The sequence below is a fragment of the Aquarana catesbeiana genome, linkage group LG04 (genome assembly GCF_042186555.1).
Source record: "Aquarana catesbeiana isolate 2022-GZ linkage group LG04, ASM4218655v1, whole genome shotgun sequence".
NCBI classification, from domain to species: domain Eukaryota; kingdom Metazoa; phylum Chordata; class Amphibia; order Anura; family Ranidae; genus Aquarana; species Aquarana catesbeiana.
Window position 1 is genome coordinate 67838485 of NC_133327.1, and position 16168 is coordinate 67854652.

Sequence of the window (16168 nt, forward strand, 5' to 3'; positions counted from 1 at the left end):
TAAGGGGTAATTCTACTCCCCTCCTGTTGCATTTCTTGTACTGGGAATAATTGAAAATCTCTCTAATGAAACATGGACAGAAAAAAAAAAATTACTCCATCCGGGAGGAATAAAAATATAAAAAAAGTTTTGACTGTAGACACACTCTTAGATGTTTGACATGATCTTTACATATGTCCCAAATTCCTCATACATGTTTATTGGGTTAGGAGCATGGTCTCACCCTGAAATGCGGTAGGGACAGCTTCTAAGAAAGAAAAGGTGTGCAAAAAAACTTCTACAAGTAACGATAAATATTGCTGTGAAAAAGTCCTCAAACGTGAAAAGATGAGTAGTGTATCAAAATATAAAGTCCATATAGTATATGAAAAATAAATAAATAAACTGTATAACTTTATCAAAGACGGGATTTCCCACAGTGAATCTTCAAACTGGGAGATGTAAAGTCCTGTAGGGACAGCTTGATAGAGCAGCAGAATTGAGCAGAACAAGGAACTCCAGGAGCTAAATTACACTGCAAACCCAGGAGAACCTATACCGGTGATGGCGAACCTTGGCACCCCAGATGTTTTGGAACTACATTTCCCATGATGCTCTGGCACTCTGCAGTGTAGTTGGGCATCATGGGGAATGTAGTTCCAAAACATCTGGGGTGCCAAGGTTCGCCATCACTGCCCTATAACAAGGGCCCTAGATTTTCTAAACAAAGGGCCTTCAGGTGGGTGAAGTCAGTGGGGCAGAAAATACCCGTTGTCACTGGGAATAAACCAAGTTCTAGACTTGGAGACAAGTGGGCATAAAAAGTGCCCCATTATTTGCGTCAGTGGGAGGAAAAGTGCCCCATCATTGGGGTCAGTTAGAAAAATTGTGACCTATTGTTGGTGTTGCTGGAAGAATTTTACTTCCCATTGAAAGGGGGGAATAAAGTATTCTAAGAAACTTAGTCATGTGACTTCCAACTTGATTTTGTACAAGATGTTTCTTTTTTCATAAACCTACTAATATATTTTTAGTAACTCAATGCTGTTGTCGTACTGATTTCCTTTAACAATCCTAGGCGTTCCAAAACATTGTGCTGTCAATACAGGATGTTATTGATTGCAAGGATCATTAACACTGTGCTGGCTTAAGTATCATGCCAGGCATATGTCAGAGAAGGTAAACAGAGCATGCTGTGTAAAATGAGAAAATGCATGCGTTTTTATCAGGTTATGTCAGTCCTGCATACATCTGCATTAATGCTTGTTTATCTTCTGATGTATGGTGTATGAACAGACAGGTTATTTGCTAGCAATGCACATTATCCTTTCTTTCCATAACAATTTACTTTCCAGACTTGTAGTGGATTTCTCTGTCCAGCCATTTAGTTTTTTGATTGGTTCATTAAAGTAGAACTATAGGCAAAACTTTTTTTGGATAGAGTAAAGGAGGGTTAAGCCTCTGTCAATTTTTTTTTTGTATCCCATTGGGGAGATTTACTTTCCCCTTTTCCAATAGCCAAACAGGAAGTGAGGGGAAATTGCTGCAGATGGGGGAATCCCTTGGGCCCTCCAAGTCACCAGAACTAGTGTCCCCATTGGAAGATTTCCCCTCATTTACTTTTCTCGGGACAACCCAAAAATTGGGATTTCCTTTCGCTTTCACATTCAATGATAACAGTACACAGGACAACTAGAGAAGGTGAATTTCTCTAATGGGGGCACAGACCGCAATAAAAAGTGACAGGTGTTCTAATCCCTCTGCACTCTATCCAAAACTAAAAAAATAAAAAGTTTTGCCTTTACGTTATACTACTAACTACAGTGGTTTTACTGTGACTGAGCAGCAGTTGCATGCTTAGCAATGTAAATATATGTTGCCGGCTTGCTCCCGGATTTGGGGCAAGAATACATGCGCCCCCTGCTGACCCATGCTATGGTTGGACACAACACGATTTTGTCAGCAGGTGTCAGCCAATAATTTCTTGCTGAGACCTGCTGATCAGTGGTGTCCAATCACAGCACAGAGTCCTGTGTGTTTACACACAGAACTCTGTGTGTAAACACTCTTAGTTTGCATGCAGGGTGCTGGACTCATGTTTTGTATGAGATTTTTTTTTTTTTTTTTTCAATCCAATTGATAAGAGCCGGAGGCTCTAATTGGCTCTGAATTACGAACTCCCCCACTTGTGACAATAGCGAATCAATATTCGCTATTGTCTTCCGGCTTCTCCTCCTGGCCAATCAGGACAGGAGGCGGATCAGGATGATCTGGAGGAGAAGCTACGGAAGCCACACAGTGACTGATTGCGCGGGGGACCGTGACGTGGAGGGGTGAGTGTGGACATGGGGGGGGGTTGTGTTTGCCACACCCCACCACCCCAAAAAAAAGTTGTCTGTTTCTGCTTTGCAGGGAGAAAAAACATCCAGATCTTAGTAAAAGCAGCACATTTTGCACACATTACACTCGTTGGGCACACAGTTAACCCTTCGATTATTTTTTTTTTTTTTTCCCCAGTGTCATTAGTACAGTGACAGTGTACAGTATTAAATCTTGGGATATATAAATTAATACTTTCCAGTATTAAATCTTGGGATATATAAATTAATACTTTCCACGCTTAGGTGTAGGCTAGGCTGCAGCCTCCTCTTATGGGCTCCAGAGTCTGGGGTCCCAACAGTATAAAAGATGTATGTAAGTGTAGGGGTAGTGGCGCTGCCATCACCTGAAGAGTGAACCTCCTGTGTGAGTTACTCCTCTCAGGTGAAAGTGAAATTTAACCAAGTGACGTTCGATGTATTATGTCAATATTTAAATCTGATGTAATTGAAGGGGTTCTCACCCTATATATATTAAATCCTGAGCCAGCTTGGCCCAAATGAACTAGTTAAAGTGACAGTAAACCCGTAGAAGAGCATTAATTTGACAAAGCAGAACCAATGTAACTATGCAAAAATGAAAAACGTAACTTTCAGCTTTAAACATAAAATTAGAATGTAGTCATTAAAACACCAGAGCATTTTTTTTGTATTGTAATTTTGTGTTGGTACGGGAATGTCATTTGGTTTCAGCCATTTTGGGTAATCTCTTATACAGCAGCACCCAAAATGAGAGAGGAGGGGCAACAAGAGGAGCCAATCAGGTGTAATGCATGCTCAAGACTTACAAAACCTTGGCACTTGAAGTAGAGCTTACATGATGGTAGAAGAGGTCAGATGATAAGGCTTCCTGTTCTAAAGTTTGGATGTCAGCCGCTCCAAGTGTTGGAGTACAGTCTGCAACATGCTACACTTAAACTGTGTGTGTGACTGGAGGGAGCAATTCTGGCAGATTTCTAGATGTGTTTCTAATAAGTCTAACACCTGCATTTTTGTAATTGACTTCAATCTGTGGTGTCTTTAGACATGCTTCATCTTGTCTCCTGTCACAGAGGATTGCTCCAATGGGATGCTAAGTGCAAATTATCTGCTAACGAGATCATAGGTTTACCTACCTGCGTGTGTAACAAAGATATAATGAAGGTATAGTTATTACTGGAAAACGTTGCCACTTCTAGAATGGGAAGGGTTGGGGATATAACCATGCTAAAGAAATATCTTAGGGGGCAGTATATCGTGGAGAATAATGTGAATGAAATGACAGCAGACAGTATGTGGAGAAATGTGAGGGCGGTTTGTGCAGGAAAGGAGTGCAGAGGGTGTGACCGTGGTCAGTATGTGCTGCAGAGGGTATGACAATGGGCATTATGTGCAGGGGAAGAGTGCAGAGGGTATACAAATGGACAGTATGTGCAGAATAGGTGTGCAGAGTGTATGCCAATGGGCAGTATGTGCAGGAGAGGATTTCAACTGGTATGAAAATAGGCAGTATGTGCAGGAGAGGATTTCAAAGGATATGACAATGAGCAGTATGTGCAGGAGAAGAGTGCAGAGGGTATGACAATAGGCAGTATGTGCATAAAGTATAACAACTGGCAGTTTGTGCAGGAGACATGTGCAGAGGGTATGACAATGCAAATAAACAGTAAAGCGCTTAGAGGCAGAACAGACAGGCTGAAAGGAAGAAACTGTTGGTTCGGCACATCCAGAACAGTTGGGATGGTGCTAAAATTAGTTAAAAGCAATAAAAGTAAATATTAAAAGTCCATATGTTGTTGGGAGTCCTATGATGTAAACTCTTGGTAGGCAGCCAGCTGTTAGTTGGAAGGGACTCTATGGAACAAAACAAAGAATGCAGCGGTTCTTTCTTGTGTTATGATAATCGGCAGTATGTGCAGGAGAGGAGTGCAGAGGGTATGACCATGGGAAGTATGTGCAGTAGAGGCATGCAGAGGTTATGGCCATGGGCAGTATGTGCAGGAGAGGCGTGCAGAGGGTATGGCCATGGGCAGTATGTGCAGGAGAGGCGTGCAGAGGGTATGGCCATGGGCAGTATGTGCAGGAGAGGCGTGCAAAGGGTATGGCCATGGGCAGTATGTGCAGGAGAGGCGTGCAGAGGGTATGGCTGTGGGCAGTATGTGCAGGAGACGCGTGCAGAGGATATGGCCATTGGCAGTATGTACAGAAGAGGCGTGCAGAGGGTATGGCCATGGGCAGTATGTGCAGGAGAGGCGTGCAGAGGGTATGGCCGTGGGCAGTATGTGCAGGAGACGCGTGCAGAGGGTATGGCCATGGGCAGTATATGCAGGAGAAGCATGCAGAGGGTATGGCCATTGGCAGTATGTGCAGGAGAGGCGTGCAGAGGGTATGGCCATGGGCAGTATGTGCAGGAGAGGCATGCAGAGGGTATGGCCATAGGCAGTATGTGCAGGAGAGGAGTGCAGAGGGTATGACCATGGGCAGTATGTGCAGGAGAGGAGTGCAGAGGGTATGACAGCAGGCAGTATGTGCAGGAGAGGCGTGCAGAGGGTATGGCCATGGGCAGTATGTGCAGGAGACGCGTGCAGAGGGTATGACAGCAGGCAGTATGTGCAGGGAGGATTACAATGGGTATGACAGCGGACATTATTTTCAGGAGGAGCGCAGGTGGTATAGTGAAGAGGCAGAAGCAGAAGAGGAGTGCAGATGGTATGACAATGGGTAGTATATGCAGGAGAAGTGTGCAGAGGGTATGATGGGGAGGAATGTGCAGAAGAGTGTGGAGGGCATAACAACAAACACTATATGCAGGAGAGGAGTGTGGCAGGTATGACTAGAGGCAGTATGGGCAAGAAAGGAGTGCAAAGGGTATGACTGAGGTCTGTGCATGAATGAGAGAAGCGTGTCCATTATTCAATATGATTGTTTTGTTGAATCGGACTTTGATCGTTGAGTTTTATTGCACTGGGAATGGTCACTATTGATAGCAGTGTGTGACTACAGGGACTTGCCTTGTCGCCTGTGTCATGCACATGCAATTCTGGAGAATTCTGACACGTACGTTGGCCAAATCTCAGATGTGTAGCCCAGCATGATGTGGCTCCTTTAGTTCAAGAGATCAGAAACACATAGTTGAGCAGTGTTTAAAGCTTGTTTAGAGGGCTTTTGCATTATTGCATTTTGTGAGCATTCAGAGGCAGTGTTTGATATTCTTGTGCCTTTCCACCGTGCTTTCTTGGATACAGCCTATCGTTTGGGACACCATTCTACTGCTTTGAAGGGAGCAGTGTTTTTTGTTTTAGTTTTCAGTAGTGTAAGAGAGCCTAGAACCTCAGATATGTTTGTTGACTCACAGTAGAGATGTCCCTCCACTTCCTGTCCCTAGAGACACAATAGTACTAAAGTAGAAATCCCACCTCTGACAGCTGTCACATAAACAAGTGTCCCCATTGGAAGATTTCCCCTTTCACCCTGTCCTGGTGACAGCTGTGAATTTTTGGTTTGCCTTTCACTCTCTCCTAATAATCGTCTCCAGAGTAAAAAGAAATGTTGTATCTCTCTAACTGGTACACAGACATCAATGTAAACCTAACAGTAGATCTAACCCTTTCCCACCATATCCAAAGTTAGAAAAAAAAAAGGTTTTTGGCTGGAGTTATACTTTAACCACTTCCCGCCCGGCCTATAGCAGAATGACAGCCCGACGGTGGTTTTGTTATCCTGACTGGGCATCATATGACGTCTAGCAGGATAACATGCCGGCACGCAGTGTGGCGATCGTTGGTGCTGTGTGTCACTCTGAAACACCACATCTCTGATCATGGTAAGGAGCCTCTGACAGAGGCTCCTTACCATGTGATTAGCTGTGACTGATCACAGCGTGAACCAGGAAGTGCTGGTAAATGTCTTTCCTCGGTTCGTGCTGACAGGAAGAGCTAATTGGCGGCTCTCCAGACAGAGGGGGGGGTCTTCACTGATAATCGGCACATTGATTATCAGCGCAGCCCCCAAGAGAGGTGCCCATCAGGTGCCCATCAGTAATGCCTTTCAGTGCCCATAAATGTGCCAATCAGTCATGCCTGTCAGTGCCCTTCAGATGCCAATCGGTAATGCCCGTCAGTAGCTCCTCATCAGTGCTGTCAATCCAGTGCCATCTATCAGTGCTGCCCATCAGTGCTGCCTATCAGTGCCATAGTCATGGCTGACTGTGTATGTACAAAACCTAGTTCGAACCCAGTAATTCAATTATTGGATTACTTTCGAAATGTTGGACTGTTACGCCCCGTTCACGCGAGCTGAATCCTTTTTTGCTCAGCAGGGGATCCATCCACTGACCCCCTGCTGAGCGGAGCTTAGCCGCCAGATGACAGGTCTATATCTGCTTTGCTTATGAAGAGTGGGCACGGACACAGCCCCCTTTGCTCTATGGGCAGCCGGATGTAAACAGACTGGCTGTCCATTCACACCCGACTGCCCTCTAATCTAATCCGGCCAGACGCAGGGGAACAGATTTCCTTCTGTTTTTTTTCCTTTTTTTTTTTTTAATCAGATTGGACCTGGACATAGCCAAGTCTGTTTACATTCAACTGCCTATAGAGGAGAATGGAGGGTCCAATCAGGTCTAGATGGAAAAAAAAAACATCTAGACGGACCTCTTGTGTAAAAAGGGGCCTTAACTAGGTTGATGAGCTCTAGCTAGTGTATGGAGGTATTTCTCTAATGTTGAGTTTTGAATGAAACATTTGAAGTAACCGTATTTATCGGCGTATAACACGCACAGGTGTATAACATGCACATTCATTTTAAGAGGGAAGTTTCAGGAAAAAACGTACATTTTAAATAAGGAACTTTGAAGCAAAATAAGGGTCAGTGCCCATCTGCAGTCTCACCATTGCCATCAATACAGCCTGATCAATGCCCATCTGCAGCCTCATCAGTCCACATCAATGCAGCAGCCTGACCATTGCCATCAGTGCGGCAGCCTGACCATTGCCATCAGTGCGGCAGCCTGACCATTGCCATCAGTGCGGCAGCCTGATCGATGCCCATCTGCAGCCTAGAGGGGACAGGGAGGGCGTGGGACGAGCGCCGACAGATAATATACAGTGAGAATCTCCTATGATAGACAGAACAGTGGTCCAATGGCGGCCCAGGAGACAGGACTTCCTATTACAGAGGCCGCCAAGTAAACAGGAGATTCTCACTGTATGTAATCCGACAGTGCTCGTCCCGCCCCCTCCTTGTCCCTCCGAGGCAGCTAAAATTGAAGTATTGGCGTATAACACGCACACGCTAGTTGCACCCAATTTTTAGGGTGAAAAAGTGAGTGTTATACGCCAATAAATACAGTAGTTGTTTGACGTCTTTTTCTTTATAAACACTTAAAGTAGTCGTATGATGGTAGTTTGTTCTTTATATCTACATCTCACAGCAAGTGGCCAACTGCCCCCTCATGTGTATGAGTATTTCCTCTTCTTTTGTATGAGTTCTTTTACTTAATCTAGATGAGTATTTCAGAGTTAAAATGTTCCCGTGCACTTCATGATTGTTCGGATCAATCATTTCCTAGCAGGGAATCAGTAAATCGGGACAGACAAGTTCCAGTGCTCCTTTGGCGTCTGCCATGCAGTGTGGTGTGACCTCTCCCAGCCCCCTCCATAGACATAGTCAATGTGTACAGAGGACACCGGCAACCCTCTTATTGTCTTCCTCTAGCGAGAGAATCCGTCATTAGGAAGCAGCCTTTCTGTGCTCAGCAGGGCCCATGCTATGGAATACAGGCAGCTGCATTATTAACAAGCCTGTGTTTGTGTGTTGTGTTTGCAGATGGCTCGGAGTTAACAAGACATGCTGCAGAACACCATGCCTCACTTTCCCACGGCCCTGAATGGTGAGTACAACTTTACACACTCTCACTTGCATACAACAGGGTCCGATGTGAGCTGTGATGGGATCAATTCTGTATATGTGACCAATCGGTGCTACAGATGCTGGGGGATACTGCAAAGCAAGCTATAGGGGTTAGAGCAGAAGTTTATTACTAATGAAAATTAAACGTTAATTGTTTCCAATTATTGTGGAAGTGCATAAATTGTTTAGTAATTAAATGTGCATTCCATTTCCAAAAATAGAAATTTGACACATCGCCAGCCTGATAAGGGTCTCTTATTTTTATATAGACACTCGCCTTCTGCACATGGCTGCCCATAGGATAAAGCTGTATGGTTGCCAGTGTCCCGAATACCGATGAATGTCAGGTTGCCAAAATAAAATCCAGGGTATTCATTGGTTCAAGCTCCGCCCTCTGTTTTAGCCACTCCCAAAAATGAAAGTGACACTGAAAACATCACAAATTGCAGAGAAAATACAGATTTATAAATGGTGTAAGAAGGATATTATTGGCTGGCAGATGTACCAGTACATGTGGTTGGTTCAGAGCCTCCACCCAAATTGTATTCTGTATATGCATTTGCCACCATACTTTGCAGCCATTTTTAGCAGGGCTTTTGCAGTGCAGCCTACCGCCAGTGACTGCATTCTTTGTAGTCTCGCTCTGTCCAATCTACATGTCTCTGTTGTTTGTGTTTTACTGTAGAAGTGGGGAGGAAGTTGTAGATGTGTGAATACATTTAGTACTGTATGATTAGGGGTGTGCATTATTATATAGCATAGCCTGATGTGGGTGGAAACAGGAATCCCTGGCTTTGCAGGATCCCAGACTCAGGGTTAGGTGTGATTGTTGTGTATGATTGGGCAACAGATTTCTCACTCTGTGCAATGTATATTGCCTAGAAGTGCGCATATACTGTGTGTGTGTGTGTGTGTGTGTGTGTATGTATGTACAGTATCTCACAAAAGTGAGTACACACCTCACATTTTTGTATTTATTTTATTATATCTTTTCATGTGACAACACTGAAGAAATGACACTTTGCTACAATGTAAAGTAGTGAGTGTACAACTTGTATAACAGTGTAAATTTGCTGTCCCCTCAAAATAACACAACACACAGCCATTCATATCTAAACCACTGGCAACAAAATTGAGAACACTGTTATACAAGCTGTACACTGACTACTTTACATTGTAGCAAAGTGTCAGTTCTTTAGTGTTGTCACATGAAAAGATATAATAAAATAATTTCAAAAATTATTGTGAGATACTGTATGTATATGTGCGTATATACAGTTGTGCTCATAATTTTACATACCCTGGCAGAATTTATGATTTAGAAAAGAAACATATCACCGCTCCAGGAGGACAGACAAAGTAAACCTCTCTCTCGGTTCGGAAGCCGCAGGTGCTGGCAATTGCTAGTAGCAATAAACAGGAACTGATTCTGGACAGCCGCACTCTTGAAAAATAGCCTTGTTTATTGGGAATATTCGCAGAATTCAGAATTTATGATTTCTTGGCCATTTTTCAGAGAATATGAATGATCACACAAAAATTTTTCTTTCACTCATGGTTAGTGTTTGGATGAAGCCATTTATTATCAATCAACTGTGTTTACTCTTTTTCAATCCTAATGACAGCAGAAACTACCCAAATTACCCTGAAATATCCAAGGAATTGTGAATGCCAATCAGCAGTGTTGAAACTGTAATCAAGAAGTAGAAAATGAGGGGTTCTGTTGAAACCAAACCACGGTCAGGTAGACCAACTAAAATTTCAGCCACAACTGCCAGGAAAATTGTTCGGGATGTAATGAAAAACCCACAAATGACTTAAGGTGAAATACAGGACTCTCTGAAAACATGTGGTGTGGCTGTTTCAAGATGCACAATAAGGAGGCACTTGAAGAAAGATGGGCTGCATGGTCTAGTCGCCAGAAGAAAGCCATTACTACGCAAATGCCACCAAGTATCCCGCTTACAATACACCAAACAACACAGACGAGCCTCAAACCTTCTGGCACAAAGTCATTTGGAGTGATGAGACAAAAAATTAGCTTTTTGGCCACAACTATAACCACTACATTTGGAGAGCAGTCAACAAGGCCTATGATGAAAGGTATACCATTCCTACTGTAAAACACAGAGGTGGATCGCTGATGTTTTGGGGATGTGTGAGCTACAAAGGCACAGGAAATTTGGTCAAAATTGATGGCAAGATGAATGCAGTATGTTATCAAAAAATACTGGAGGAACATTTGCATTCATCAGCCAGGAAGATGCGCATGGGACGTACTTGGACATTCCAACATGACAATGATCCAAAACACAAGGCCAAGTCCTGTCATTGGCTACAGCAGAATAAAGTTAAGGTTCTGGAGTGGCCATCCCAGTCTCCTGACCTCAATATCAGTGAGCCACTCTGGGGAGATCTCAAACATGCAGTTCACAGTTTACAGGAACTGGAGGCTTTTTGCCAAGAGGAATGGGCCGCTTTACCACCTGGGAAGATAAAGGGCCTCATCCACAAATATCACAAAAGACTTCAAGCTGTCATTGATGCTAAAGGGGGAAATACACGTTATTAAGAACTGGCGTATGTAAACTTTTGATCAGGGTCATTTGGGTAGTTTCTATTGTGATTATGATTTAAAAAGAGTAGACAGAGTTAAATGATAATAAATGGCTTCAGCCAAACACTAACCATGAGTGAAAGAAAAGCTTTTGTGTTATCATCCATATTCTCTGAAAAATTGCCAAGAAATCATAAATTCTGCCAGGGCATGTAAAGTTATGAGCACAACCGTGTATGTGTGTATGTGTATGTGTGTGTGTATATATATGTATATATATATATATATATATATATATATATATATATATATATATATATGGTTATATATTTGAAATGTTATTGCGTGTTGCACTATATATGTACCAGTGTAAACAGTATGATGAATTAAATTTAATACCAAGAATGCAATGCAAACATTCTACAGTTCATACAACATGCAATGTTTATATACTAACAAAATATAACGAGAGAAATAGTCTACAATAGATGTGCAAAAAAAAGTTTCCGGTGAATAAAAACTATAGGTCCTCTATATAGGAAAACCAAATGCAGTGAACCTAAATTTATATAAAAGCGATTAGTCTGTGATGAAATAAGTAAAATCTTGTGTTGGAATTGTTGCTCCATGTCGAAGGAAAAACTGTACCCCCAATAATGTTTGTGGTAACCAAACAGACACTCCTAGATGAGAGATCTTTTGGTGAAGTGACTGGTGATGGTACTTTCTCTAAGGAGAAAAATTGATAGCTAAGGTGTCTGCTTGCTCCTTATATTATATCATTAACATAAATGTTAGGGCATCATGAGTATTTGTCAGTAAGTCAATCTGTAGCTAAAGAGGGTCCCGCCTGCACATTTGATGGTCCAGCCATGTATATACCCACCTTATTCTTCCTCTCAAATATTTTCCTCAAGAAATACTTTAAAAAAACATTGGTACAGGACAGATTATCATAATACATCCAGTATATCATCTACAGTCATCACATAAGAATAATTATAGCGTAATCCTCCTGATATTACCAGTTACTGTTCTAGGGGTTTACATTTTTCCTGCTTGCATATTTAGCTTTAGTTCTTTTACTTCCTTTTGGTTGTGTTGGGTTATTCAAAGTGACACTATCACAAATTGAGAATCCAACTTTTTGTATTGATGTTTTAGATGTTGCATACTTGCATATTAGTTTAAAATTTATGTCTAGCGAAAGAAATCCATCAATAGATGGCAGAATGGGCAGAAATTGACCTTCATGGTCCAATCCAGAGAGTTCTCCTTTCCTCTTTGTGTAAAGATCCTCTTGTCACCTTGATGGAGGTGGGTCATTTTTGGAAGCACCGTTGTTACCCAACCTTTTTGTTGATACATAAGGTTTGGGAGGCTGTGCGTGTCACTATTGGCCAATACAGACTACACACAGTATATGCTTATCTGGAAAAATGTTATTCTTCCAGCAGTCAATAAACTTAGATTTTGAGCCTTGGAAACAATCTGGTCTTGTGTATCTTCATCAATTGTATAATAGAGGTATTATACTATCTTTTGACCTTATTGTAGCGCAATACCAGTTGTCGAATACTTTCAACTTGCATGCATTACAATCTTAAGCCTCGTACACACGATCAGATTTTCCGCAGACAAAGTGCCAGACTTTTGTCCGTAGGGTGTGTGCCAGGAACTTGTCTTGCATACAAACGGTACACAATTATGGGCCAACAAACACGAGCGTTGTGACGTACTACTTAAACATTTCAGCTTTTGAGCGCCACCCTTTGGGCAACTTCTGCTAATGTTGTGTTTGGTGAGCATTGATTCCAAGCATGCGTGTGTACTTTGGACTTTTGTGTGACGGACTTGTGTACACACGATGGGAAAATCTTACAAACAGTGCATAGTCCGCCGAAAATTTACTAGCCAGCCATCCAACATTTGTTGGCGGAAAGTTGGCCAACAATTGTCCGATGGAGCATACTAACGGTTGGATTTTAGGCAAACAGTCTGTCATCACACAAATTCCCGGACGAAAATCCGATCGTGTGAACAAGGCTTAAGACTCGTTTTGATCCCCATATATTTTAACTTTTGGAACTTTTTTTATGGTGGTGACACCGTCTGAATCCTAAAAAAGAGTCTAATTGGTAATTCATATGAAGTTTTTTAGTGGGGGCAGTCAGCTCTAAAAGTTTGATTACGGTAAATGTAGACCGAAATGGAGTCAAGATACAGGCGATTTAGACGAGGATCGGTGGATAGCAGTGTTAGAGCTCCTTCCTGAAGTTTCACTTTCCCCCTGGCACGGCTTTATATACTCCATAGAGTCTATTATACCCCTCAAATTGTTTTCTTGGTGTCAACAACCTTGACCTAATTGCCCTTGTCGTAACATGCATACGGGTACATTAGTTCATATGTTATGGCATTGCCCTGAACTATTTCGGTATTGGAAAGAGGTATTTTGAATTTTATTAGAACTTTGTTCAATTCAGTTGACTCCTGATCCTAAAATTGCCCTGTTGGGTATATTTCTGGAGGCTTGACCATTATTTTCCCATTATTTTACTTATCCATTTTTTTTTTTCCAAATAGCATTTTTATTATTATTATCAATTGTATTTGCGGTACATTATGTAAAAAAAAAAAAAAATGTAAAGGCAATACACAAGTGTAAATTATCATATATATTGCTGATGCTAGACATATATTCACAAATACTAAAATATTGCTAATTGCCAATGGTGATTTAGTATCTAACTTTTAGCGATTCTAACGTTAATACTGTTGCAACACTGTAACTTTATCTGTAACTATACAAGTCACAGGGGTATGCAGTATAGAAGAGTAGAGGGGGGTAATAGAAAAAGAAGGGGGTATAGAAGTCATTCAAGTGGTGGTGTTACCTGATCATGGTGGGTCCTCCCGGAGATGCCATAGCTCCCAGACCCTGTTATGTGCCTCCAATCTGTCTTGTGTTCTGGCCGTCATTTTCTCCATCAGTTCTACATCCTTAATTCTGGAATAAAGATCCTCAGCAGAGGGTGGGGTAGTGCGTTTCCAGTGTAATGCTATGAGGCATCGCGCTGCTGTTAGTACATGACGTACTAGCTTCTTGTATGGGGTAGGGAGCTTAAGTGGTGATAGGCCTAACAAAAAGAATTTTGGGGACGCCTGGACCTGTGTCTCCAGGAGGCGGGCTAGTAACTGTTGGACCGTGGTCCAGTAAGGGGATAGTAATGGGCAACTCCAATATATATGTAGAAAGGTGCCCTTTGCTCCCTGGCATCGCCAGCACCTATCGGAACTAGTGGAGAAAATGGCGTGGAGCACCTCTGGAGTCATGTACCAGAGTAGGAGAATTTTATAAGAATTTTCTTTATATAATGTGCATATTGAGCTCTTTGCAGCTTGGGACCATATCGTCTGCCATTGTGTTTATAGGGATTTCCTCATTGAGGATCCTCTCCTATTTAGTCATATAGGAATGTTTGCCTTGCCCTTCCAGTGAAAATGTATTTAGGATCTTATATATACCCGATATGAGTCCCTTCTGAGTATTACCTGCTAAAATTATAGTTTCAAATGGGGATGGGGGGAAAATTGCAGGTTAGGAGTTATAGTAAGTGCATAATGTCGGATTTGTAAATACCCATAGAACACCTGTCTGGGAAGTTCATATTTGTTCTGTAGGTCAGAGAATGACAATAGTTTTCGTGTCCTAGGGTCCACCAGATTCCCAAAGTAGAATAAATTCCGGGATGTCCAGGGGTGTGACATTTGGTAAGTAAGGCTATCCGGCACTTTAGGATTACAGATGAAAGAAGTCAGAAGTGATTTTTCTGATGACAGTCCATGAGAATGAGCCAGTGTACGCCATATCCGTCTCAGTTGGGACATGGGACCCAGCATATGCTCAGGGGCTACATCCGCATTCGCATTCCACAGTAGATTATTTGGGTGTATGGGAGGTAGCCATAATTTTTCAATTTCTGTCCATTTATTGTAAGATTTGTGGGTAAACCACGAGGCTACTGCTCGCAGCTGAGCTGCTTGATAGTATTTATCCCCCCTCACTACGGGACGCCATCAACACCGATCTCGGTACCCTGTGCCTTTTGTAATTCCAAACATAATGGAGTAGGTCAGACTGGAGTTTTTTCAGTTGGTTGAGTGGAATTGGTATGGGTAGTGTTCGAAAGAGATATAGGAGCTTCGGGAGGATAGTCATTTTAATCGAAGCGATTCGCCCTAATAGAGAGATATGGTGTTTTTTCCATTGGAGCAATGAGAATCTAATGGAGCGGAAGAGGGGGGGGAGTTTTCTTGATACAAAGTATTGAATTTGGAGGTGATGAAGGTTCCCAAGTACTTCAGGGCGGTCGATTTCCAAGTGAATGGAAAATTGGATTTTAAGAGTGTGACCTCTGCATCAGGGATATTAATTGGGAGTGCTTCTGACTTTGACGCGTTAATTTTATATCCTGAAAGAACACGGAAGCGATCTAATTCTGTATGCAAAATCAGAAGGGTAATATGGGGCTGGGTCACAGTGAGTATAATGTCGTCGGCAAAGAGGGAAATTTTAAACTCCCTACCTCTAACCGAGATCCTCCGAATATCTGGATTGTTCCTAATAGATGCGGCCAGGGGTTCGACGCAGAGCGCAAATAGCAGGGGTGAGAGTGGACACCCCTGTCTGGTACCATTTGCCACTGAAAATGCTGTAGAGAGTGCAAAGGGGGTCCTGACTTGAGATGAGGGGTTGGAGTAAAGGTGTCTGATTGCTTGTAAAAAGGGGCCCCGGAAACCCATATGTTGTAGTGTGGCGAACAGGAAAGGCCACCCCAAGCGATCGATAGCTTTTTCTGCGTCCATGCTTAGTAGCTGGACGCCAGGTTTTCTCTGTTCGCCACATCCACCAGATCTATAACTTTTCTGGTATTGTCGCCTGCTTGCCGTAGCGAGACAAATCCCACTTGGTCTTTATGGACCAGTGAGGGAAGAATCAGATTGAGACGATTGGAGAGTAGTTTGGTAAAAATTTTAAGGTCAGAATTCAGTAGGGCGATGGGTCTATAATTAGCGCAGAGGAAAGGGTCCTTGTTCGGTTTAGGGATTAAAGTGATAAAGGAACGCTGCATGTCTGGGGGTATGGGGGTGTCCCGAAGGAAGGCATGAAATCGTTTGCGCACATGTGGAAGCAATATGGGATGAAACGTCTTATAGTATTCATACGGAAATCCGTCCGGGCCTGGGGCTTTGTGAGATGGTAGGGACTTAATAGTCATTTCTATTTCCTCATCCGTGACCTGTGTATTCAATGACGGCAGATCAGATGGTGATAGATGGGGAATTCCGCTGCGTTCTAGGT

General features: G+C 42.6%; 1 protein-coding gene across 7 annotated transcripts in view; it reads left to right on the forward strand.

Moving 5' to 3' along the window:
- The window catches only part of ITSN2 (intersectin 2), a 272629-nt gene that overhangs the window by 53987 nt on the left and 202474 nt on the right, over positions 1-16168 (forward strand). For 6 of the 7 annotated variants that reach the window (XM_073625291.1, XM_073625295.1, XM_073625289.1 and 3 more), the window contains exon 2: positions 8163-8226. The exons of the other annotated variant lie outside the window; for it this stretch is intronic. In XM_073625291.1, coding sequence (XP_073481392.1) covers positions 8184-8226 — 43 coding nt within the window. In that variant the 5' untranslated portion in view covers positions 8163-8183. The remainder of the gene's footprint in view (positions 1-8162; positions 8227-16168) is intronic. 7 annotated transcript variants of the gene reach the window in all.